General features: G+C 41.4%; 2 gene segments (V, D, J or C); both read left to right on the top strand.

The window, feature by feature from the left end:
• LOC103241327 (immunoglobulin kappa variable 2-24-like) overlaps positions 1–25,154 on the top strand; it is a 978,355-nt gene that overhangs the window by 207,124 nt on the left and 746,077 nt on the right.
• LOC119622386 (immunoglobulin kappa variable 1-39-like) lies at positions 11,076–11,980 on the top strand. The segment is given in 2 exon segments: positions 11,076–11,532; positions 11,658–11,980. Coding segments are annotated over 2 exon segments (378 nt in total).

Below are 25,154 nucleotides of genomic sequence, written 5' to 3'. Positions count from 1 at the left end.
GGTACACCGTTCTCTAGTTGTTAGACAGTTGTATGACTGCTCATTCCTAAGGCCAGAGAGCACAGGACATGGGTAATCAGATGGACCCTGAGTCACCCAAAATGAAACAAGAAAGATACTCTCAGTGCTCCCTGAAGCACCTAGGAAGGAACCAAAATCAACAAAAAGGGCCTTCACAGAAAAGGAGGCTCACTCTCTACAAAAGAGACATGGAAAAAGGCCAGGGAAGTCTTATGCAGCCTGGTTGGTGTATTTGTTTAGTTGAGCCACATTGCAGACCCAAATGTCTTTGTCTGAAAGGCACAGTTAGGAATAGGGCCAAGGTCTCCACCAGAAGCTACTGGCCCTATTTTCCTCGCAAGATAAAAGGTGTAAAAAAAGGAATTCAGACTTTTCTGGGATATTTATACGCTGTAATCCACCTGACAATATTTCCAGGTGCCGTCAGAAAATATTAAACTGATGACATCAGAAGGTGTCCGGACAAATGAGGACCCTGTGATGAGTATGTGCTCATGTCCTGATGTGCATGTGGACCATTCCCTTTGGGCCATGTTGGGTGCTGGTGACCATGGTTCTCACTGCAGAGTACAATAGAGGTACTGACATTTTACTGCTGTGCCACAGAACATCACTGCTGCCTGAGGGGCTATCTCCACTCATAGCTAAGTATTCAAGACATGACAGTGGGAAATATCCACTCCTGCCTGCCTGCTAAGCTTCCCAAGCCCCAGAACCTTATTCAGCAAAAGCAGGACTGCATATTCAACCGAGATTGGAACACTATCTAGTTAATTTAATAGTTGTAACAAAAAGATACAAATGTCACAGCGCCTGGTGTCACAGTGGAACGACCCACTTTGGCAGACCAACAATGGAGGATGAATGCCAAGGCCGCCGGAACAGGAAACCGAGGAGGTATCCCAGGTATAGTTACGAGGAGGTATCCCAGGTATAGTTACGAGGAGGTATCCCAGGTATAGTTAATTGTTGTTGGTCCTGGTGGCATCCACTAATAAAAAGAGACCCACAAGCTAGTAAGTATTTTTGGGTACTGGGGATGGTAGAAAACTTACCTGGGTGTTCTTTTGGTCACGTTAGTCAAAATCACAAACAAAGTTGCCATCCTTGAACAAGGCCCTTTGCAATGGTACCCTTGGAATCTGTTCAACAAGGCATGACTGATGCACTTCTTTAAAACCTTTAGAGCCTGCTTCCTTGATGGAAATCCAGGTGTTCACTATTTCTATGCATGCTGACTGGAGCCTGTGGCAACAGCAGACACCAGTTGTGCCTCTTTTGAAAGGCCACTCCTTGCTTGCTGTAGGAAACTGGTAGGGGCTGAGTGTCTCAGAGCTAGAGTATCAGGCATGACGTCACTACTTTAACTACCCATTCTCACCTTGGTGCCTACAAACACAATCAATAAAGCTGGACAGGCCCAACAGATCCAAATTATTAAATGGAAATGATGCAGTCAGAATTCACCCTAACCCAGTTCCCACAGGATCCATGTGCAAATGAATGAATGCCCATAAACAAATGACAAGTTTCCTAGAAGGGAACGAATGACCCATAGGGGACAATTTAACTTCTCCTTTGGCCACAATGAGCCAAAGATTCAGAGACATGTCTGTGTTGGTATGGCATGGAGCCCTGATGATTGTACAAAACAGATGCCAGTGGGTCTGCTGGGTGTGACCACCATTAAACCAGATGATGGCGTCTTTTGTCTGACACTGAACATGGACATTCTGCCCATTGGCCACACTACATGCAATGACAGTAGCCATGCAGGCTCCCCCTTACACTGTATTTTGCTCCATTTCCACTAAATCATGGGCCAGCCACTTGTTCAGGAAAATAGCAATCGAGTGACTGAACTATTAAAGGATCCCCTGTGCCAGGAAAAGGACTATGGCAATAGCTTACTTCTTGGACACCTAAATATATGTCACACAATTAGATGCTGGGGCTACCATGGCCACCTTGGAGAGGAATTTATGCCATGTTTTTGAATATTCCATGAGACTTCACTTTGACCTAGAAACAACCTCACTGCACAATCAACATGACAATGAGCACGTTCTCGTGGAACATAATGGATGTTCCATGTGATTACCAACACCTAACACTGCCTGCTGTACCTGGATAAGCACCTCAGGTATCCTAGAAATACAGATAGAGGTGATCCTGACGCAGGCTCAATGACTGCAGACAATGGGGCATTTGAAAGATCCTCCTTTCACCTCTTTAGCTGCAGTGGTCCTCAGAGCTGCTCTGAAAGGGTTTCTTGGATGGGAGGAAGCAGACTGGGATGACAGTTCCAGAACAGCACCCTGTGCTTCCCATTCTCACCTCTGCCATTAGGTCCTGTGGGATTCCTCGTGGCCCATCACCTCTTTTCCAAATCCTTTGACATCTCAATGGGTCATAGAATCCAGCTCATAATATTTTTGTGACAAATAACTTTTCTGAATATCTTTTGTCCTCAACTATGTAACTAGTTTACTGACAAGAGAAAATATTTTGTGAATCTGGCCTAGTGATGGATGAATCTGGCCTAGGATCTCCTTCATTAATATCCATGAAAAGACTTACAGTGAAGACTCACTGGGACTCGGCATCTGTAATCCTATAGAAGATGCTAAGCCACAATCCTGACACTAGATGGTAGACAAACCCCGTAATAACCCTAAGATCTAAACCTGATCATAGAAATACTGGGAGAGCTTAGGAGTGATAATGTTTCGTTATCAATAGCCCCTAAGGCTGGAATGTGGTCTCTGTGTTACCTAGAGTAGCTGGGAGGAGCTGCCAGTGTCCTGCATTATGGGAACCACCTCTGTACTCTGTGCTCTGAGACTAGAAGCCCAGCCTTGCCTCCATGTCTACCTTAGCTGTGTCCCCAAAGCCCACCGACTATGGACTGAATTGTGCTTCAGATGTTCTTATCTTGAATCTCTAACCTCCAATATAGCTGCATTTGAAGATAAAACATATAAGGTGGTATTTAGGGTTAAAGGAGATGATAAGGGTGGGGCCCTGATTCAATAAGATTAGTGCCTTTATGAAAAAGAGACCCCACTGAGCTCTCCTCCACCCCCAATCTCCATGCATGCAGTGAGGAAAGGCTATGTGAGGACATGGACAGAAGGTGGCATCTGAAAATCAGAGGGAGGGTCCTTAGTAGAAAGCAGATCTTTCTGGATCTTTATCTTCGACTTCCCAGCCTTCCAATCTGTTAGAAGTAAATGTCCTTCCTTTAAGCCATTCAGCCCAGGGAATTTTGGTGTGGCAGTCCCAGCAGACAATCTACTGCCCCCACCTTCTCTGAGCAGGATCAGCCTCAGGAGGCACCTTGTGGACTTTGGGACCCATCTTTTCTTCTCTTCTGCCTTCTGTTCTAACTGCCTGGTGAGGAAGGGGGACTGAGGCTTCAGATAGTTAGTATTAAACATGAACATTTCTTTAATGATGAGGTTGTTAGCCTGCTTTTTCATTTTCTGATCAGAATTGCATCAAATTGAATGAACTGCTTGCTTCGTATTAATATCTGGGGATCTGCATGTTTGGTTCCCACTTGGATAATAGTCAGCATGTTGTGTGGATGTCATCTCCAGCCCCTTCCCTGTGTCCCAAGTGAGAGGGTCACTGTCACCTGCAGGGCTGGCTGGACTATGAACAGCATCCTAGTCTGGTACCAGTGTAAACCAGGACTTACTCTGAGCTCCCACTGGCTCCTGCTGCCCCATTGGACATGATCCCTTCCTGGGTCAGGGGCAGCAGGCCTGAACAGATATCACTCTGGCCATCAGCAACCAAGATGCCTTCAGAGGTAGGTGCTCCCTCCTCCTGTCCCCTGTCATGCACAAATCTTCCCTAGCAATGGCTCTGCACAGGAGCTGCTAAGGGTCTGAAATCTTCTGAGGGAAACAGGCTGGGGGACACCTCTGAATTCACATCCCCTCTTTGCCTCATATCCTCTTCCCACCTCCTTTATGGACACCTCTAGTGTATCTTGTGGGCATCACTGCACGGAGCATGTCAGGATGTTTTCTCCCACCTCCTATTCTGAATTCATGATGTAAATTCATCCTCACTTCATACCTCGGTGGGCCACGCCTTGTTTCTCTTATGTACATGGCTGGCACGTTGCTGAACCCCTGGTTCTGACCTTACTCTTGAATCTCTGTGGAAGGTTCATAGTTGGCAAGTCGTGGTTACTGGAGACCAGAAAGTAAAATGTCAAATATTGAGAAGCTTGTGCATGGAATAGACATAGACCATTGTGAACAGAGTCCCAGCAGCTGGTGAGCCATGAAAGCTGGGCAGAGAGACCCCACATCACCCGTCAGAGGGGAAGTTGGAAATGAGCCTTGGAGGGTCTTCATCTGTGACCATGCAGCCTCTGAGCCACATGTGCTGCTTTCTTTGATGGAAATGACCAGAAGAGGACTTGTCTATGCTAAGCTCTGGTGAAAAAACTTCCCTCCTTTCAGAGCCCAGACTCACTATCCATCTCCTGCTCTCTGCTCTCAGCTCTCTGCTCTCAGCCCAGGGGAACATGGAAGAGGGTCCTGAGCTTTATCACTTTCAGGGACTGTGGTAAGAAACAGGCTATCAGGTGTTGCACCTGGTGTTCATTTTCAACGTTCACGTTCAATTTATTAAAGTTCAAAACTATACCTTATACTAGCAATCAGAGTTCTCTTTATATTTAAACATACATCACATATTTTTTCATAAACAGATACATAGCATATACAAATATAGAAATACAACTTATTTCCAAAGCATTATATCTATTCGATACGTAAAGTTTATATTAGAAATTCATATTACATACACACATATTTTACATTTATTTGTGTGATATGTGGTCCTTTTCATTCCAAGCGGAACACAGTCAGGCTGAGTAAAGACTTTGAGGACATTTGCTGACATTCTCTCTTTGGCTCTACAAGGTCCCAGTCATTCAGGACCAGGGAGGGCACAGCTGACAGCACCCATCCCAGGAATCCAGAGCCAGGCCTGAGGTCTGGGTCCAGAGACTTTCACTCTTGCCAGGCTGCGGGATATATGTTTAATGCAGCTGCTGTGAATTTGTGACCGGTTTCCTTCCCTGAAGCCACTGCCAGGCAGCCCTGTGGGCAGGGCCTCTGGTTCCTCCCAGGTCCTCAGCCCTGTGGCTCAGGAGAGCAGATGCTTCCTCCACAGCTCAGGGCCAGCACCTGGCAGCTCTCAGGCACTACCAGCCTGACCTTAGCCTTGGGCTAAGGACCCTATTCCAAATGTCTTCTCATTTATTGCAGTACCTGAAAGTCTGTCTTGCTCTTAAACTCACAGTCCACATTTCCATAATTGCGAAAGCTAGCATTTGCCACCTGGAAAATTAGAAATGTGAATTCATTGTCATTCTCGGAGCCTGGCCTCCTCGAAGTCCACCAGGTAAAGTTACCCATATCTTCTCTTCTCTCCACACAACTTTACTTAGAATAATAGTGAAATGTAATGGGTGGTAGAACCTTTATCATCTGCACAGAAGCCATCCTCTTCTCTTTTGGTGCCTAGGGCATCAGCTCTATCCTGCTGGGCATGGTGAGGTCAGTGAGCCTCTCCCAGCCTGGGACAGGAGCAGGGATTAAGAGAACATGTGACGAGCTCCACAATGCAATGTCAGGGGAGTGAAGGAGGGGCAGGGACTCTGGGAAGAATTTGATCCTTCCTAAGAAGATGGAAGGTGAAGAGCTTTGCTTCACCTTCTGAAATCAATCATTTTATTTTAGATTTGGGAGCTGGGACACATGTTTCATTTCCCTGACTCCTTCCACATCTCCTCTGTCTCTTACAATAGCTTTGACTCAGTCTGTCCCTCACAGATTGTGTCCTGAAAATCTAATTTTCCCTCCTAATATGAAAACAAACCAACAAACAAAACCCTCTTACTCCTATCATGTGCTGTGAGATCTGACCCTGAAACTCTGTGATACCCAGATCGTATAAGAGATAATCGTGGGACTTTATCCAACAGATTTTCTAACTAAAAAGAATTCTTGTGCTAGCTCTTCTCTCAGAAAAATTTTCTCTGTCTCTTGACAAAACTGACACCAGAAACAAGGTGGAAATATTTTCAAGAACAGAGGACAACCATGTGCTCAGTGAGGTGAAAGACATCTCTTCCCCTTGCATTAGTTTCCAATGCTGTTGTTTAAATTGTCACAGTCTTATTGACTTCCCACAACATAAATGTATTACCCTGTAATTCTAGAGATCCGAAGTCTCACTGAGCTAATGTTAAGGTGTCAGTAGATCTGTATTCCTTCTGGAGGCTGCAGAGACGGAACTGTATTCTCTAGTTTTTATCTTCCAGGTGCTCCCATATTTCTGCTTCCATGGCCCCTTCCTTCCTCAAACCACTCCCTCCCCATTGTCCCAGCTCCTCTCTGACTGTAAGCGTCCTCCTCTATTTTAAGGACCTTTGTGATTATATTGGTTTCATCTCAATAGTCAGGTTTCTTATTTTCAAAGTCCTTAACTTACATCTGTCAAGTTGTCTTTTTGCTGTGTAAGGTAGAATTTTTAAGATATGGCTCTGATGACTGGAGGAACACCAGGGTTCTTAATCTCATGCCAGTTTGGATAAAACAATATAGACACAAGTGGAGTGGTTTTAAGGAGAGGAAGTTTTAATATGCAAGAAGGAAGGAAGAAGAAAAAACCTCCCTCCTACAGAGACAGAGAAAGGTGGGATTCAAACCAAGAGAACACTCCATGTGCAGCAGAAAAGAGGCTATTGTATGAGGAGGCTGGAGGAAGTGGTGTCTGATTTGCATAGGGCTCTGGGGATTGGTTTGACCAGGTGTGTCAGTCATGTAGCCTGCAATGTAACTGGCCTTCCCACCATAGCCTTTTAATATGCAAACACAGGGTGCCCAAATATTCTATACACATGGGACTATATGGGGGCAGCCATATATGCCAGGCATATGTGGGAGAAAGAAAGAAGATGGTGGGAATCGCCATGTTTGGCTGGACTCAGTTTCTAATGGCCATAATTTGCATATCAAAACTTGCCAGCCTGGCTCTAAGAGCCAGGGCTTTCCTACTAGACAAGAAATGTTTCTGGGGCTACTTTAAAAGAAACAAAACCTTCCCAAGGACCTCTTTTCCTCTCTATCTGCCTAAAATAATTTCTTAAAAACTCCTATAACACTTGGGTTCCAGAGACAAGGACGTGGACATCTTTTGGAGTGGGGACATTATTCATTCCACCGCCACAAACATATTCCCCAAAATTGTCCTTCTCAAAAGTAAAATTTAAAAAATCTCAAAGTATTTTCATGAAACAAGAGAGCTAGACCAAATCTTAGACTCAGGTTCCTTTCAATTGTGAGCTTTAACTGTTAAGGTATGATCACTCTACTGTCTCTAATGTAGATTTATTGATGTGTAGAGAGTTTTAGAGGATTTTTAAGTTTGTGACCCAGTGTAAACAAAACAGTCTCTGAGACAGGTCTCAATCAATTTATAGGTTTGCTTTGCCAAAGATAAAGCTTATGGCCTGTGACACAGCCTTAGGATGTCCTGCAAATATGTGCCCAAGGTGATAGGATTACATGTTGGGTTTAAACACTTTGGAGAGACAGAAATTATGAGGAAAGACATAAATCAGTATATATAAGATATATATTAGTTTGTCCTGGAAAGGTGGGATATCTTGAAGCAGGGGCTTCCAGGTCGTACATGGATTCAAAGGTCTCCTGACTGGCCACTGGTTGAAAGAGTTAAGCTCTGCCTAAAGACCTGAATTCATCATAAATAAATACTTGAGTTAAGATAAAGTTTGTGGAAGCCATGGTTCTTGTAATGTGGAAGAATCCTGTGGGTAGCAGACAAAGTAGATGGTGAATGGTGCCTATCAGACATTTAAAAAAAAAAAAAAAGTCTGACTCTTTGGAAAAGACTTAGTAAGGGGAAGAGAGTCTCTCAAGAATGAAAATTTCCCTCACTATAGGCAACTTTGCAGGGCCACTTCAGAATATGATGAAGAAATATTTTTAGGGTAAAATATTTAGATTTTCTTCAGGGCCTATTCTCTGTCATATTGGAGTATGGTATCTTATTGCTACAAAGCATCTGTTTTGTCAGTCTAAAGATCTCTGTTGTAATGATAATGCTGGTCAGTTGTGTCTGAACTCTAAGGGAGGAGAGTATAATGAAGCACATCTAAACCCACCTGCCAGTCATGGCCTAACCTAGTTTTCCTTTTTTCTTTGAAGTTCTCTCTGCCACAAGAGGAGACCCTTCAGCTGGTTGGTGGCTTACAACTTATTTTTTTATTTTAACAAACAGAAAAAAAAAATCATTGCATAAATTCAATCTAAAACAGATTGATTAAAAAAAATTAAGTGCTTCCTGAATATTCCTACATGTCAAAGAGGGAGAAGTGATAAGAATAAAGATGGGAAATACCTCTCATAGAAAAGATAAATGATTTGTTTTACTATCTTAGTTCGGGTCCACCAGCAATAAGGATTCCTGTTTAGGCAGCAAATTTACACTGGGAGGAAGGGAGGAAAGGAGGAAAGTGAGGAAGGGAACAGAAGATGAATGGTAAAAGACACATCAACAACCCACCTGACTCGGGATACCTGAAGATCCACCACATGTGGAAACATGGATTAATTCCTCTGGGCTGTTCCACCTGAGAGATGAGGAAGCTGGGGTATGTATACACCTCATCCTGTCCTCACTGATTGTGAACTGTCCCTCTTGTTTCATTTCAAGCTGCTGTAACAGGATCCTTGTCATTGTGTAATTCATAAAGAACAGAAATGAATTTTCCTACACTTCAGGGGAATGGGAAATTTAAGATCAAGGCATGGGCAAGTTAAAGTTTGCTTTCTCTGCTTTCAAGATGATGCCTGGATTATTGACTCCTTCAAAGAAAGAAAGGCCTTGTCTTAACATGACAGATGACCAGAAGAGAGAAAAAGATTCAAGTCCCATAATCTCTGTTTGTTGTGTCATTAATGTATTCCCTAGAAGGTGCCACTCTCATGACCTAAACACATCCCAATAGGCCCCACTTGGCAATACCATTACACTGAGATTTAACTTTACAACAGATGGATTCTGGAGGACATAGTCAAACCATAGCACTTTCCTAAGAGATACACATTCCAAGCCATCTGGCCAGCAAGGCAGGCAGGCAGATCTCTCTGCCCAAGATCATAAGAACCTAAGACATATTTATAGCCGTTGGAAGTGAGCACAGGTACAACAAAGGGAAAAGCCCTAGATTACAGATGGGGACTGCTACATTCATCATGGTACAGTTAACCCTAGAATAACTTGGGTTTTAAATTTGCAGATTCACGTATATTTTCTTCTGTGTGTATCACCTGTGAGCAAGCACTTTATAAGTAGTAACTATATTTTCAGATTTTTATGGTTTTCTTAATAACTTCTTTTCTTTAGCATACTTTATTGGGAAAATAGAGTATACAATATGTATAACTAAAAAAGGGGTTAATCAACTATTTTATCACTAAGGCTTCCAGTCAAAAGTAATATATTAGTAATTAAGTTAGGGATGCAAAAGTTCTACACAGGTTTTCAACTATACTAGTGCTCAGTGCCCCAACCTCCATGTTGTTTAGGGGTCAACTGCTTTTTTAGTCTGTAGCTGCATCTTTCTGGAACAGCATCTTGGCAGGTGGGTTGCAAGTAAAGGAATCCAGAAAATAACATCTCAAACTATGCTGCATTTGTATGATGATTATGAAAAACCAAAGGCATTTAGAAAGCAGCAAATGCACAAAAGGACTTTTCCTAAATATCCCTTATCTGCCTAAAAGCAGATTCTTCAGAAGGAAACCAATAGTTAAGAAAATTCTTCCTGAGAATTTTTATCAGGGAAGATTAACACAAAACAGGAATCAAAAATAGAAGAGACTGGAAGTTGATACTTTAACCAGGCAGCTGATTACCTGTTCTTTTGAGGGTGCACCTCTATTCTCATCTGTTCTCTCCAGGTTGCTTACACTTCCCAATTCCCTCTTCCCTAGAAAAGAAATAGAAACACCTGGATTTCATTGACTTATCAGGTCATCACCCTGCGATGATGTCCCACTGCACTTTAAGTGAATTTTGTTTGCCTTTTCTCTTATTAATCTTCCTTTTGTCAGTTTATTTTCAGCAAATGTTTAGAGGACAAATGGAGCTTTCTTCCTTTCTCCCAGTATAACCAAGTTCTCTTAAAACTCAGGCTGCTTACAAAGCAGCAGGAAGGTTTGTGCACAGGCTACAGCACTGTGATTTGGCTCCCCTAGTCAGGCATCAGTAAAATTTTGTAGAGCCCTAGGCTGCAGCCCACTGATGCTGACATAGTTGGATCCACTTTTCCTGTTACTGAGCCAGGCTGGGACATTTTTGGGCACATTAGAGATATTAGATATAATGAGTGTAAATACCTGTCCAGTTTCATCTGGATTCAACTGATTTCTCCATGTACATGGGCAGTTGCATGATGAAAGACTGTCTCTTTCCTAAAGATGTTAACAGGGAGGCTGGTGTCTGGGTCAAGATGATGTCCCCAGTCACTGATAAAATGTAAAAGAGGAAAGTGTCATTGATGGTGCATGGCAGGGACATGATCCGTACAGTGACTGCCCGCATTAAGAGAGATGAACGTTGGGAAATAATACTCAATAGCAGAAAAGAAAGTAGACTATGAAGGTGCCCAAAACAAGAATAAGGTGCAGCCCATTTAGTCTCTGGGTATTAAAGAGACCTGTCACTCTTGATAATAGTGAATCTGTGAGTGCTGCATGCATTGAGAAAACTCAGTGTCATCTTTGTGTATTTGTAGTAAATTGCTTGAACTTATACTGGTAAGAACAATGGCATAACACCCACCATTACCTAATACTTACAAATATATGTAGAATCATGTCAATATATTCTATTTTTAATTTTTTTGAAAGGAACAATATAAATTTACAGGAAAGTTGCAAGTATATGACAAATACCCCCTTCCCCAACCAGAATCACAGGAGAGTCTTTTAAATACCTTAGAATTGTACCATCTAAAATTTTACTATGTGTTTCCTACAAAAAGTAATATCCTCCTAAATACTCCCCACACACCAATGAAATATGTTACTCCATCGACTCCTGAGGAATATTTCAAATTGTCAAAAAATAATCTAAACAATGTCTCTCATAACAAAATAGTCCCCGGTAGAAACACATTCTCTGCAGACAAATTTCTGCTACCCTGATCTTACCTGGGACACCTGGGGACACTGAGCCGGTGCTGAGTTACTGACATGAACCAGCCCTGCAGCTGTGCCCAGCCTGCCCCATCCCCTGCTCATTTGCATGTTCCCAGAGCACATCCTCCTGCCCTGAAGACTTATTTATAGGCTGGTCACACTTCATGTAGGAGTCAGAACCACTCAGGACACAGCATGGACATGAGGGTCCCCGCTCAGCTCCTGGGGCTCCTTCTGCTGTGGCTCCCAGGTAAGGAAGGCGTACACTAGCAGTTTACACAACCCAGGGTTCTGAGTACTGCTTTCCTATTCAGGGAAATTGTCTAACAACATGATTAATTGTGTGGACATTTGTTTTTATGTTTCCAATCTCAGGTGCCAGATGTGACATCCAGATGACCCAGTCTCCATCTTCCCTGTCTGCATCTGTAGGAGACAGAGTCACCATCACTTGCAGGGCAAGTCAGGGCATTAGCAATTATTTAAATTGGTATCAGCAGAAACCAGGAAAAGCTCCTAAGCTTCTGATCCATGCTGCATCCAGTTTGGAAAGTGGGATCCCATCTCGGTTCAGTGGCAGTGGATCTGGGACAGAATTCACTCTCACCATCAGCAGCCTGCAGCCTGAAGATTTTGCAACTTATTACTGTCAACAGGTTTATAGTAACCCTCCCACAGTGTTACACACCCGAACATAAACCCCCAGGGAAGCAGATATGTGAGGTTGGGCTGCCCCAGCTGCTCCTCGTAGTGCCTTCATGGGCTGAGAGTGTTCATCAGATGCAGCCACACTCTGATGGTGTTGGTAGAGGGGGACATGAAGTCACCTCTGTACCCTAATTCTTTTCTCTTTCTCAGCCCCAACTACACAGACATAGCAATGCCTCTCTTGATTTACTAAAGACAGAGATCATGACACCTGAGGAGTCTGGTTTATGGCTTCAGTTGGACTTTATGTAACACAGAAGAAGCCACTATAGATATTCTCAGCCGAAATTGTCTTAATACAGAGAATTATGGTAAAGTACTGAAGTCTAAAGAAAATGTAGAGATGAATCTCTAAATTTAATGTTATATTTGCATAGAAATACTTCCCAAATGGGACATACAGGAAAATTCAGTGGTCTTCAATATGTTGGAAGAACAAAGAGAAATTTAGCATTTTATGAAAAAGGGAATATGTTACCTATGGCTCTTTGAGAAAGTTCATTGGCACAAGGAAGGGTTGGGAGCTGGCGAACTCAGGCTGGTAAGCAGTGGTGGACAAAGTGAATCCTAGAATTATATCAACTTATCTCAGAAGTTGTGGATCAATTTGATTTCAGGTTACAAGAAACCAAAGCAGTGAGGCTTGCAGAGAATTTTGTTAGTGAAATACCAGGGATTCGGTGTAGATCCTGCTGCTCACCACACAGGAAGCCAATCACTAAGACAACAAGTATTGCCAAGGAACAGGCTCTAATCAGGCGCTGCAGCCGAGGAGATGGGACACCATTCACAAATGTGTCTCCCTGACCAACTAAAATTAAGGGTTTAGATATCAGGGAAGAAATGTGGGATAACAGGAATTATGGAGGGGTAAGAAAGAGAATTTGGTCAACAGGAAGCAGGAGGTCAGTTAGTCAATCATAATGGGTGAAGGGTCTGACGTCTCACTGTCCCGATTCAGTGATACGTAAATTTCAGTTCCGTGATAGTATCTGGGAGGCCTGATGGTTGGTTTACTGAAAAAAGAGCTCAGGTAAGACAGATGTAACTATCTTGAGTTTTAAGACTGGGGAAGTCAATTTCTATGTTTATTCAAAAAACCATAAACATTAGTTCTGTGGGATAATAGGGCCTATTTCAATTGCATTCTAGAAACAATATTTTTCACCCTGAGCATCTTTCTTCTCTGATTTCTTGTCTTTGTTGTGTATGACAGAATGACCCAATTCCTATGATTAATGTTCACACCACAGCCTTTCAAAGCCAGGGATACAGTATTCAGGAAAATTGATATTAGAAACAGGATTCTCTGGTGCTCCGTTAGAAAACAGAATGCATCCGCCCCTGAAGTATGGGCTATTTAACCGTATGGTCCTCAGTCCTGTCTGGAAGCTTAAGTCTGGGGTTGCTGAAGTTCTCAGCTTCCTAGAGTATATTTCCAGGTGTTTCTCCAGTCCTCACCTTTGTCTCTGTGCCTGTCTTAGGTACCAATGGATAATATTGAGTCTTCCTTTTCTGACTTCCAAATCTCATGGGAGGACCTCTTATTGGGCAACTCTGTAGGACACCAGAGGTAAGGACGGATATTTACATAAGTTAAAATGATTTTCCCCAAAAAAGGCCATTTAAAAAAATTGTATTTGAAGCCACATGTTGAAAACACATCCAGCTTTGTTTTCTTATCAATGCAAACTTACATTTGCAAATATTTTCAGGATTGTAAAGCTTGAAAACAACATAATTATTTGTCCAAGGAATGATCAAACACTTCTATAATTAAGTGGAGTAACATTTTCTTGAAAATTTGTACTCATTGAAATAAAGGAATATATTTAAAATGAGTGAAGCTATGTTAGAAATTATTGGACTTAAATTCAACTGTGGGATTTGGTTTGGGAGGTTGATCACTCCTGTGACCTGTCACAAGAATCTTGTGTCATGTTTAGTCAATGCTGTTCAGTGTTGTTCTTAAACAATTGATAGCTACAGGCTGAATACAAGCTCAGTGCCCTGAAGAGGAACCAGTCAGCAGAGCCCTTTCTTGATCAGCCAGATGATTGTGGACATGAGCATCCATGAACATGAAAACAAATGTTTCCTGTTATCACCCACTGAGTTGTGTATTTAACCAGTTACCAATAATTAATGCATAAACGCTTCCAGATACACTATTTACACCTCTACCTATATAAACATATGTATTTTTTCTTAAATTGGTGGTATAAATGTGAATACTTAAGAATCAAATTATGAAGTTTTTAAGAGAAAAATAAAAGTAAAACTAGTATTTCAATAAAAAATTAAAATTAACCTTATTTATGGAAAAATGTGTGTATATATTTAAGATACATAGAAGTGAATGTATATTTACTTGATAAAATGTTGGCTACAAATATATACAGTATTCATATTTAGGTACATACATTCTATTATATATGCAATATATACATATTTGTAAAATATCTGAATTATATACATTTAAATAATTGTTGTTACATTCCACAAAAAAATGGTATTCTGGACGACATATATTTCATACTCTTGCTACAGAAAATTTCATTGTAACCTTTATTTTTGAAACTTTACCAAATGGTTGTCCTTACCTAAAATATTTTTCCAATCCAGCAGAGCTCCAAGGGTAGGACTAGAGAAAATTTTGACTAATGTTAAATATTAACCATTGCATCCTGTGAAAGTCTCCATTATGTTCATGTCCACAGTGATGATATGCCAAATAGAGTTCTCACAACAATGGATGCTGGTTGGAGTCACATCAGTGCCATTGTCAAGGAAACCCTGGAAATGTAAAAACCATAACAGTGAGTAAACTGCAAGGGTTACATCTGATGATCATATTGCCAAGAGAACAGCTATTTAATAATATTGGCTGTTGGTTTTGACAGATCATCAGGCCTTAAAAGAAAGGCAACAGGATGATTTCAGACAAAGTCATTCTGCAAGAACTATGACTAGAAGTTTCAAAAATGAGCCATAATAGAGAAAAAAAAAAGCTTTACAAGTGAGTATTAATTGAAATGCCAGTAAAGAGCAGGGGCTTTTAACAATGAGGATGATTCAACACATGGACTTCAGTCAGTCACCTTTCCCAGCTTTCCCAGAGAGTCTCATGAACCAATGTTATGGAGGTCCCTGTGGGGACTCAACAATATGAGTTTCAACTAACTGAGATGTACAGGGCTACTGGCTCTTCTGAACACCTAATTTGCCGAGAAAATGGATCCCTCCAGAACCCTTAACATTGTACCACACATCAGGGCTCAGACTAACAGCTGGTATCGTGTGATTCCAGTGGACCTCATGTAACATGAGGAGGGCAGTGGTTATTTTACTATATATGAATTTGCCTTCTTTTTCGGTTGTGTTTCTGCGTAAAATATTATTTAAGGATTTTCAAAGTGTTTTCATCAGAGTCAGGAAGTTCTTCCATAATATGGCTCTGGATCAAGCAACTTATTTAACTCAAAAAAGGTGAAGCAAAGTATACCTCATGCTCTTGTCATGTGCACAGGTGCAGCTTTCCCTATAGACAGGGAAAAAACCATTATCCATCAAGGAAAGCTGGCACACAAACCCTTGTGCTGTTGAATTGCTATGCTGTCAGATGTGGTGGAGGCTCTGAAACACTAACTGTGATTGGTGCTTTTACTCCCATAAACAGAATATTTTTATCTGGAAAATGAGCTGTAGATTCATCAATGTTATGTCAACTGAACAGCTTGAAATACTCAATTTATATTTTCTCAGGGTTGTGGTTTTCTGGTTGATGGTTCTGAATCCAAAGAGTTGACATAACAATTGTTTCATTAAATTGGAAGAAACGATATGATAAGCACCTGGCCATTTACACTTAATACAATACTGGACAAGCTGTCAACACAGGGCATTAGGGTGTGTGCTGGGGCCGTAGATCTAGCCCATATAAAGCAAGAGCAAACAGAATTGATGTTACATATTTTAAAGAGGAAGTACAGAAAATACGAAACCTAGGGGACCTTCTGGAATGTTTCTATCTATTGTCATTTCCACTGGTAAAACTCAGAGAAGATTTCAACAGTCATCAGGATGAAGTTCTAGGGATCAGTCACGTGAAGCATTATCTGCACTTGGATCTCCAGTGAGACAAAGGGAAGATGAAACACGTAGTGGGATATGGAGGGGTAATCACAGAGACAGCCTCCTGGTCAGCTTAAACATTGAAAATTGTATTTTTTCTCTTTAGTTTTATCACTGAATCATTTGGATCTGAGAAAAGTGATTATGGCTGGTTAGGCAGAAAGGTGTTTATTATCACGAATTAAATGGATTGAAAACATTTGCAGAAACCAGAGTGGATGGCTCAGGAATCTCCAGGTACTCCTTTCGCTATTCCTTGATCCTCCCCGCCCCCATGTTTTCCACAGTCAAGAATGATACTCTCATTTTATAGGAACCTGGCAAGTGAAGGTATTGTGCCCACAGGACTGTGCTGGCTGGCTGTGACCCAGACCAGGAAAATGAGCACATTTGAATGAGATCAGGCATTTCCCCTCCCTCCTCTCAATGCAAAATGACTCTGTAGTAACACATCTGATGGGCAGTCAAAGGGGTCAGATTTCTAGCAGCTGACAGTTGATAGCAGAGCTGCTGTCCTTCTGGGGGCAGTAGTGAGAAGAGCTGTTCTCTTTTCTGCTGCAAGGGACAGCTTGATTGTGGAGTCTCAAGCGGTAGGAGCTCCTCCCCAGCCTGTGCCAGCAGTAGGATTCTTGGAATTGTTCTAGAGGCTTTGACTGGAGCCTGTTCTTTAAGGTCTTTAAGGCTTTTCAACAATTTGTAATGAATTTAATATCCTCTAGTAAATCACTTTATGCTTCATGGATTTGACATTTGCAACAAGGAATATACACATTCCACAGTGACATCATTCACAGACTCCTTTTTTCTTGCTAAATATAATGCTTTCCAGGTGTACCTACCAGAGAAAGCCCATGTGAACAACAATCCATGTCACCAAAAATGCAAGACAAGCAAGCTCGGGAAAGCCACTGGGTTCTCACCGGCCTGCATTGTCCCCCTGAGTCTTATTTTTTATTTTTTATTTTTTTGGTCACCTTAGTCAAAATCATGAACAAAGTTGCCAACTTTGAATGGAGCCCTTTGCAACGGTAGCCTTGGAATCTGTTCAACAACGCACGTCCAAGGCATTACTTTAAGACCTGTATAGACTGCTTGCTCGATGGAAATCCAGGAGTCCACTATTTCTATGCATGCTGACTAGAGTCTGTGGCAAAGTAAAATTGTCACTGAGTGTACCAGACTCAGATATTGGACGCAAAAGTTTTCTGAAGCAGCCACCAGTTGTGCCTCTTTTGAATGACAACTCCTTGCTTGCTGTAGGAAAATTATAGGGCTGGAGTATCTGAGAGCTAGGGCACCAGGCATGATGCTGCTACCTTAACTAGTCATTCTCATGTTGGTGCCTACAAACACAACCAATAAAACTGGATAGGCCCAACAGATCCAAATTATTAAATAGAAATAATGCAATCAGAATCAGCACTAACCAGGATTCTACAGGCCCCACGTGCCCCATGAACAAATGGCGAGCTTGCTAGAAGGGAACAAATGACCCATAGGGGACAATTTTGCTTCTCCTTTGGCCACATAGAGTCCAAGATTCAGAGACATGCCTGTGTCAGTATGGCATTGGGCCCTGATGATTATACAAAACACATGCCAGTAGGCGCCCTGGGTGTGGCCACCATCCAGCCAGGAGATGGCATCTTTTGACTGACACTGAACATGGACATTCTGCCCATGGGCCATACTACATGCAATGACAGTAGCCATGCAGGCTGCCCCTACACTATATTTTACTCCATTTCCACTAAATCATGGGCCATTGTCAACAACCCAGCCACCTAGTCAGGAAAATAGCAACCGAGTGACTGAACTATTAAAAGATCACCTGTGTAGGGAAAAGGACTATGGCACTAGCTTGCTTCCTGGACAGCTAAATGTATGTCACTCAGTTAGATTCTGGGGCTACCATGTCCACCTTCGAGAGGAATTTATGTCGTGGTTTTCGATACCACATCAGACTTCACTCTGACCAAGAAACAGCCTCACTGCCCAATCAGCTTGACAATGGGCACACTCTCGTGAAACCCAATGGAGACTTTCCATGCAATTACCAACAGCCAACACTGCCTGCTGTACCTAGATAAACACCTCAGGTATCCTAGAAATATAAGTGGAGGTGATCTTGATGCAGTCTCAATGGCTGCAGACAATGGGGTATCTGAAAGATTCCCCTTTCACCTCTTTAGCATCTTATTTTCTTGATCATGGAATCGTGGACTAGGTCACTGCTTTGGGGAGTGTTATCCTCCTGCCGGTAGTAGTAGCTTTCCTTGGACCAGCGAAGTGTACTCTCATTATGGCTTAATAATCTGCATTGAGATTGTGTAAGGCAAGGTGCTTCATCAATCTGAAAAGATAAACTTCCACACCATTTCAAGGGAAGTTTGTGGGCATATGAAATATGCTAGCTTTGCTAAGGGGGATGTCTAGGTGGTGGGGTAACTGCAAGACAGTTCTTCAGTGACCCTGGACTGATTTAGTTCTCTCCACTTTCTTTCTTATTTTAAGAGTTCTCAAGAATAATTGTAGAATGTGCTGGAATTATAACATCCTGAGATAGAAAAAAAATGGTCAGAACAGCCTACCTGTGCTGTATAGCAGTTTCCTGTAGAATGGAATGCCCTTTAGTACATAAGTCCTGTGTGTCTTGTTACCTCAGGATATGAAACCCGGAGTAGCTGCTTTCCCGGGTTCCTGAGCTGTGGTGCAAGAGGGGGACACACAGTCACTCCATCAGCTCCACATGGCTTTCCTGTGCCTTGCGGGACTGACTCATGAGTCCAAGACTTTTGTGTTCCCTTGCTGCTTCTCTGTAAATGATAAGCCCACTTCATGTAATTTGCTGTATGGGGTGTTCTATTTCCCAGACTCAAGTACGTTGGTAACCAGTGCACGGTGAACCTGCTTCAAAGATGTCATTAACATAGAGACAGAACTGCAGTGGAGGTTGCTGGGAGTAGGGATAGATAAAATGGGGGGGGGGGGAGGGAGTATTGTTTAAGGGGTATAGATATTAATTTTTATAAGATGAAAAGAATTCTGGAGACAGTATCAGTAATAATAGTAGAACATGTGAGTATGCTTAATGCCATGCACTGCATTTTAAATATGGTTAAAATGGGCAATTTTATGTTCTCTGCATTTTCTATAGTTAAATAATTAACATCTTTGTTATAGTGTCGTTAGCTCAGAAGACATTGCTTTATTTTGTAATTTTCTTAGCAAATGTTTATAAATAATCACTTTGTGATGCCATTGTTCACAAATTGTGTGTGTGTGTGTGTTTTGTAGACATGAGGTCTCCCTGTATTGATCAGGCTGGCATCAAATTCTTGGCCTTACGTGATCCTTCCTCCTTGGTCTCTCAAAGTGCTGAGATTACAGGTATGAGCCCAAGCAGCTGTCCATAAGAAACAATTTATAAGACATTTCATAGGGGACTTCTTCAAAGTGCATATTTCATTGCAGCCACCTCCAAAGTCAATCTCCTAAGCCATGTTTCTGTACACAAGTGCACTTCTCCCTCTGTGATGTCACATGCCCTCAGCATGAAGTCACTCACACAGACACATAGGAGAACAAAGCAAGGAGTCAACTCAATTTTATGAGTGGAAATCACTGCAAAGATCTGGCATTAATAGGGTTTAGGTGTTGCAGCACTTCTCCACTAGCGAAACACCCTCTGATTCTCTTCCTGGATTGTTTTCTCCAATGTTTTCTAATATGTAATGCTAAAGGAGACATTAGATCTTTTTTATCCCGAGTCTAGTTGAATGCTATTTCACTCAAAACGTATTGCCTTAAGGAGTATGATAATAAATATTGAGTAATGCTTGTTACTACTACCAACAGTCCCTTTAGATCTCCTGTTATCATCCTAAATATCATGACTTAGGGAAAATATTTAAAAGGTGGTTAAGACAATATTGATCCTGTTTACAATATACTGATACAATCAAGCACTCACAGAAGTCAAGAAAATTGTAAGGAAAACATGACCTAATGATCATTAGCCATTCTGGTCACTGTTGAGTGATGATTAAGAAAAATTCTTAAAAACAACTAGCTGAAACATTGAGAACTCTTACGAATTCTGGGTAGAGATGTTAAGTGGTACAACTACTTTGGAAAACAGTTTGGCAGAGTATTAAACACTCACTGTAAAACCCAGCAACTGCACTTCTAGGTATTTGCCCAAAAGAAATAAAGAAATATCCATGCAAAGCCTTGTATAATAACATTTGTGGTAGCTTTATCCATGATAGCCCAAAGTAGAAACAGCCCACATGACCATCAGCAGATGATGGGATATATTATGAAATTACTACACAGTTAAATAGTACTCAAAAGTAAAGAGTAACACATCATGAGGACACAGGGTGACATGAGTGAGACTAGGAAACCATTATGCTGCATGAAAGTCACCAGCCACAGAAGAACACGTGCTATATTCCATTTATGTGAAATTCTTAAAAAGAAAGTGGACTCTATACTAACAATAAGCCGACCAAGGATTTTCTGTTCTGTGAGGTGGAAAGCAAGTTGCTTCCTGAAGAGCAGGACAAAACTTTCTGGAGTTATAGAAATGTTGTTTGTATTGATTTTGCTTACAAGAATGTATTTATTTATAAAACCTTGTTCAACAGTACACTTAAAATCAGTGTATTTGATTGGAATCATTTTTTTCAATAAAATTGGTTAACAGTGAAAAGTGAGTAATTGCAAATCCAATTAAGTAACGTTGTCTTCACATCTTCTATTCTTGCAGTGTACTGAAAGCTACATGAGCCAAAAGTTATTTCTGGGAGATAATCGCAGCCTGACACTAAAGAACTGCGTATCTTTTGGCAATAACTCCCTTTTCTAGGTATTTTTGGATTTTTCCAAGAATTTAAGTGTATTTCATAGGTTAAATCAAAATGGTAGATTTTAAATACACATTTCTTATTTATATCAACTAAAATTCTAAGCAATAAAAAGTCATTAAATTTGGTAAAGAATTTAAATACGAGGAAATATTTTTTAAGTTATGATAGGAGATCCAACATATCTTATGTTTCATATAAATTTTTCAGAAATTAAAATTACCTATCCAGTGTTCTTACAAAAACTGTAATACTTTTTACAATGTATGGTCACTAAATGTGTACATATACAGATGGATTCCATTTTTCTTTTTTTCTTGAGATTATTTTATATTAAAAACAGATACCAGCCTTTAATTTCTTTATTTTATTATATCCATATTAATTTTTGGACTACAGGACATATGATCTCCTATAATAATTCTGAGAGTATTTTCTTATTCACTTGAATCTTTGTGTAATTTTGATAAGTAGCATGCCACTAACTACCAAATATAAAACTGGAGGTTTTCTTTGAGTAACTTTTTATTACAGATTTCTTGATACTGTTCAGGCAAGAGGTAGGCAGGACTTCACCCTGGACCAGATGTGAGGCTGGCCTAAACAGGAACAGGGTTCTGCAAGGACCTCTCCATAAGACATGCTCACCAATGCTATGACAGTTTACCATTGCCATAGCAACATCCAGAAGTCATAGCCCTTTGCCATGGCAACACCTGGAAATTCCTGCCCCTGCCATGACAACACCTGGAAGTTGGGGCACATTACCCACTTTCTAGCTATTTCTGAACAACCCACCCCTTAATTATCACATGATTAAAGGTGGGTATAAATGTGACTGTAAAACTGCCCCTAGCTGCTCCTCTCGGCCCTCTGCCTATGAAATACCCCTGCTCTGCAGGAGTAGTCACAGAGTGTAACACCGCTGCCGCCTAATAAAGTTGTTTTCTTCTATCACCGGCTTACTCTTACATTCCTTCCTGAACAAAGTCAAGAACTGGCCTTGCATTAGTATTGAGTCAGCCACTCACCACTAGAGATGGTGAGAGGCAGCATTTGATGTGGCAGTGAGACGGCGGAAACAGCGGAGAAGCAGGACAGCAAGACACAGCATGAGATGGCAGTTTATGAGAAGATGGACACAGCGATCAGCAATTGGCAAGACAGCTATTGGAGTTGTGGCAAGACAGAGACCAGTGAGAGAGGGCGAGACAGTGATCAGCGCTACAGCCATCAAAGCTACAGAGTTGCTAACATTGCAGAGCTGTTAACACTGGCCAAAGGCTGTTTTAAGAGTCGTCATCTTTCCTGACAGGCGGTGGAGCCCTGGGGATGGGCAAGTGGCCACAGAGTCACTGCCTCATGCAGGCCAGCCGCTCTGTGCTCCAGTTCCCCCGCTGGAGCCCAACCCACCCAAGCTGGGGAGCCTGGAGAGATCTTCATGCAGGCCCCACGTTAGAGACTGCTTGGCACCATTTTGGTTCCTGCACACCAGTAAGTGTCCCCTCTGCCCACCTGCCCTGTGTCGGATGATTCAGGGAATCAGGCCATTGGCTAGATAGTCCATTTGAAGTCCCCCATAGCACACCTGACTACATCCTGGTTGCCCCTTCTCTTAGTCATTTCTCCTCTATTTTCTGCCCGGATATATACATTTTCTGCCCTGATATATACATTTGGTTATTACTTTTGTCTTTGGCTCCCTGCTAATTAGGTTTGTGCAATTGTTTAAGGCAGGACACTTGGTTGTAAGAATTCTCCTGTTCTGTTGACTCTAAGAAGCCAGAGTCACATTGTTTTATGGCCCCAACCCGGCCTTTGGGGCTCACTGTTGGCCACCTGCTGAGGCTCCAGGATTTTCTGCCTTGTTCAGTCCCTGGATATTCCAGAATTTCCTGGCATTTGGTGTGGGGACACTCACAGGCTGATACTTGGGTACTCTGTGTTTTCAGAATTTGGTATTTTTGGTCACTACCTGGATGTTCCAGAGTTTTCAGCCTTGACATTCCTCCTTGAATTATGCATTGGAGGTTCATGCTACAGGAATCTTGGTTTGCCTTCTCTTGTTTTCTGCCCTAAACTTATCATTTTCCATAATGGCATTTTATTTTATTATTGTGACTTTATTTGCACTTTTTCTTCTATACTTTACTTAATAAAAATATTGCTTAAAGCCCGGTGCAATGGCTCATGCCTGTAATCCCAGCACTTTTGGCGGCCAAGGTAGATGGGTCATTTGAGGTCAGGAAGACCAGCCTGGCCAACATGGTGAAACCCTGTCTCTATTAAAAATATCAAAAAACGAGTTGAACTTAGTGGCACATGCCTGTAATCCCAGCTACTTGGGTGTCTGAGGCATGGGAATCACTTGAATCCAGGAGGCGAAGGTCGCACTAAGCCGAGATTGCACCATGGCACTCCAGCCTGAGTGACAGAGTGAGAGTCTGTCTCAAATAATAATAATAATAAATAAAAATTTAAAAATAAAAAATAATAATACTGCTTTAGTCATGTTTTGTTCACTAACAAATGCTTATAATCCACTTTCATAATGTCTTGCTATCTCCACCTTCTATGCAGGAAGTGGAAATCTGAGAAGAGGACAATGATGGCCCAGTCACCTTCCCTCTTGTTAGACTTAGAAAAACTTCTGCGTCCAGTAGAAATCCTTGTTAGAAATGGGGACAATGGCAATCATCACAGAGGACTCGTCACTACGGTTCCTATTAGGTTATTGGAGCAAATTCAAATTCAGCTTAAAGAAAAAGAAACTCATTTTCTATCACAACACTGCTTGGGTTCAGCATAAATTAGAACACCAGGAGACTTGTCTTAAACATGGTTCCATACATTATAATACTATTTTACAATTAGACTTATGCTGTAAAAAAGAAGAAAAGTTGTCTCTTGTGTACATGCTTTTGTGGCCCTCTACTCCCCCCTATTGTTAGCTGCGTGTGGTGGCACATGCCTGTAATCCCAACACACTGGGAGACTGAGGCAGGAGAATCGCTTGAACCAGGGAGATAGAGGTTACAGTGACCCAAGTTTGCACCACTGCACTACAGCCTGGGTGACAGAGTGAGATTCTTTCTCAAAAAAAAAAAAAAAAAGAAAAAAATTGTAGCTTTGAATCTTAAACATCTATTTGACAAGAAATTTGCAGTTCCTTCTCTTTGAAATAATGTAATGTTTCTTTTAAGAATGAGCCTAGTTTGATGCCTCTCTACCCAACATGATAGAAGTGTGGCATAAATCTATGAAAAATTCCAATTCCCTGTGCCTACAACAACTACCTGGGATTGAAAACTTCTTCCCTTTCTCTCGTCATTTCTTCTACACCCACTTCCACCTAGTCCGTGACTCAAAACAATACTTGTCAGGAAACATTCTGGAAAGAGCAAGAAAGACTTCCTTAGAGGTGTCAGAGATTCCTGTACCACCATCTGATGATCTCTAGAGGGAGTTGTGAGTGTGAGGAAGAGCAGAGCTTGTAAATCTACCTGCCTTCACTCCCACTGTATTTCCTAACAACAACCACAGCAACACCTGTAACATCATAGGACAAGCCTCTACTACTTCCAAGGCTTTTATCTCAGTAAATCTTCTCTACCTCTATCTCAGGCAGCTAGAAAGTTTGATACTCATACAAATAGTACTGTAGCTTTTTGTTCATAATTGGAAAAGCAGGCAAGACCCAATGTAACACAGGCATTCCTTAAGCCAGTTAGCATTCTGTTTTTGGATCACCATTGTACATATGTACCGAGCATATGTCTAAGATACATGTAAAAATCTATGAAGTAAGAGATACAATAGCTTGTGTTTTCTATTGTATTTTATTTTCCTCTTATATCATCTTCTCTTCTTTGTCATTAAAAAATATGTCGAAGTCAGTCTAAATTGGTGATTGGATCATAAGTAGATAAAATCTTTTATTTGATAACACACTGACCTATTTGATATTTGATAACACATTGTTTCTTTGCAAGACATAGTCTTCATTTCCAAGATAACAAGACTGACAAAATTATACTGGAGCAAGTCCACAACTAATGATGGTAGCTTATCCTTATTGTCCTGCAGCAAGAATTAGACAAAAGATAACAAGGTAGAATAAAGATTACATAAGAAAGAAGGACTGAAACAGGACATGGTT

This window comes from Chlorocebus sabaeus, chromosome 14 (genome assembly GCF_047675955.1).
Source record: "Chlorocebus sabaeus isolate Y175 chromosome 14, mChlSab1.0.hap1, whole genome shotgun sequence".
In the NCBI taxonomy this organism is placed as follows: domain Eukaryota; kingdom Metazoa; phylum Chordata; class Mammalia; order Primates; family Cercopithecidae; genus Chlorocebus; species Chlorocebus sabaeus.
This window is presented reverse-complemented; position numbering and strand designations above follow the sequence as displayed.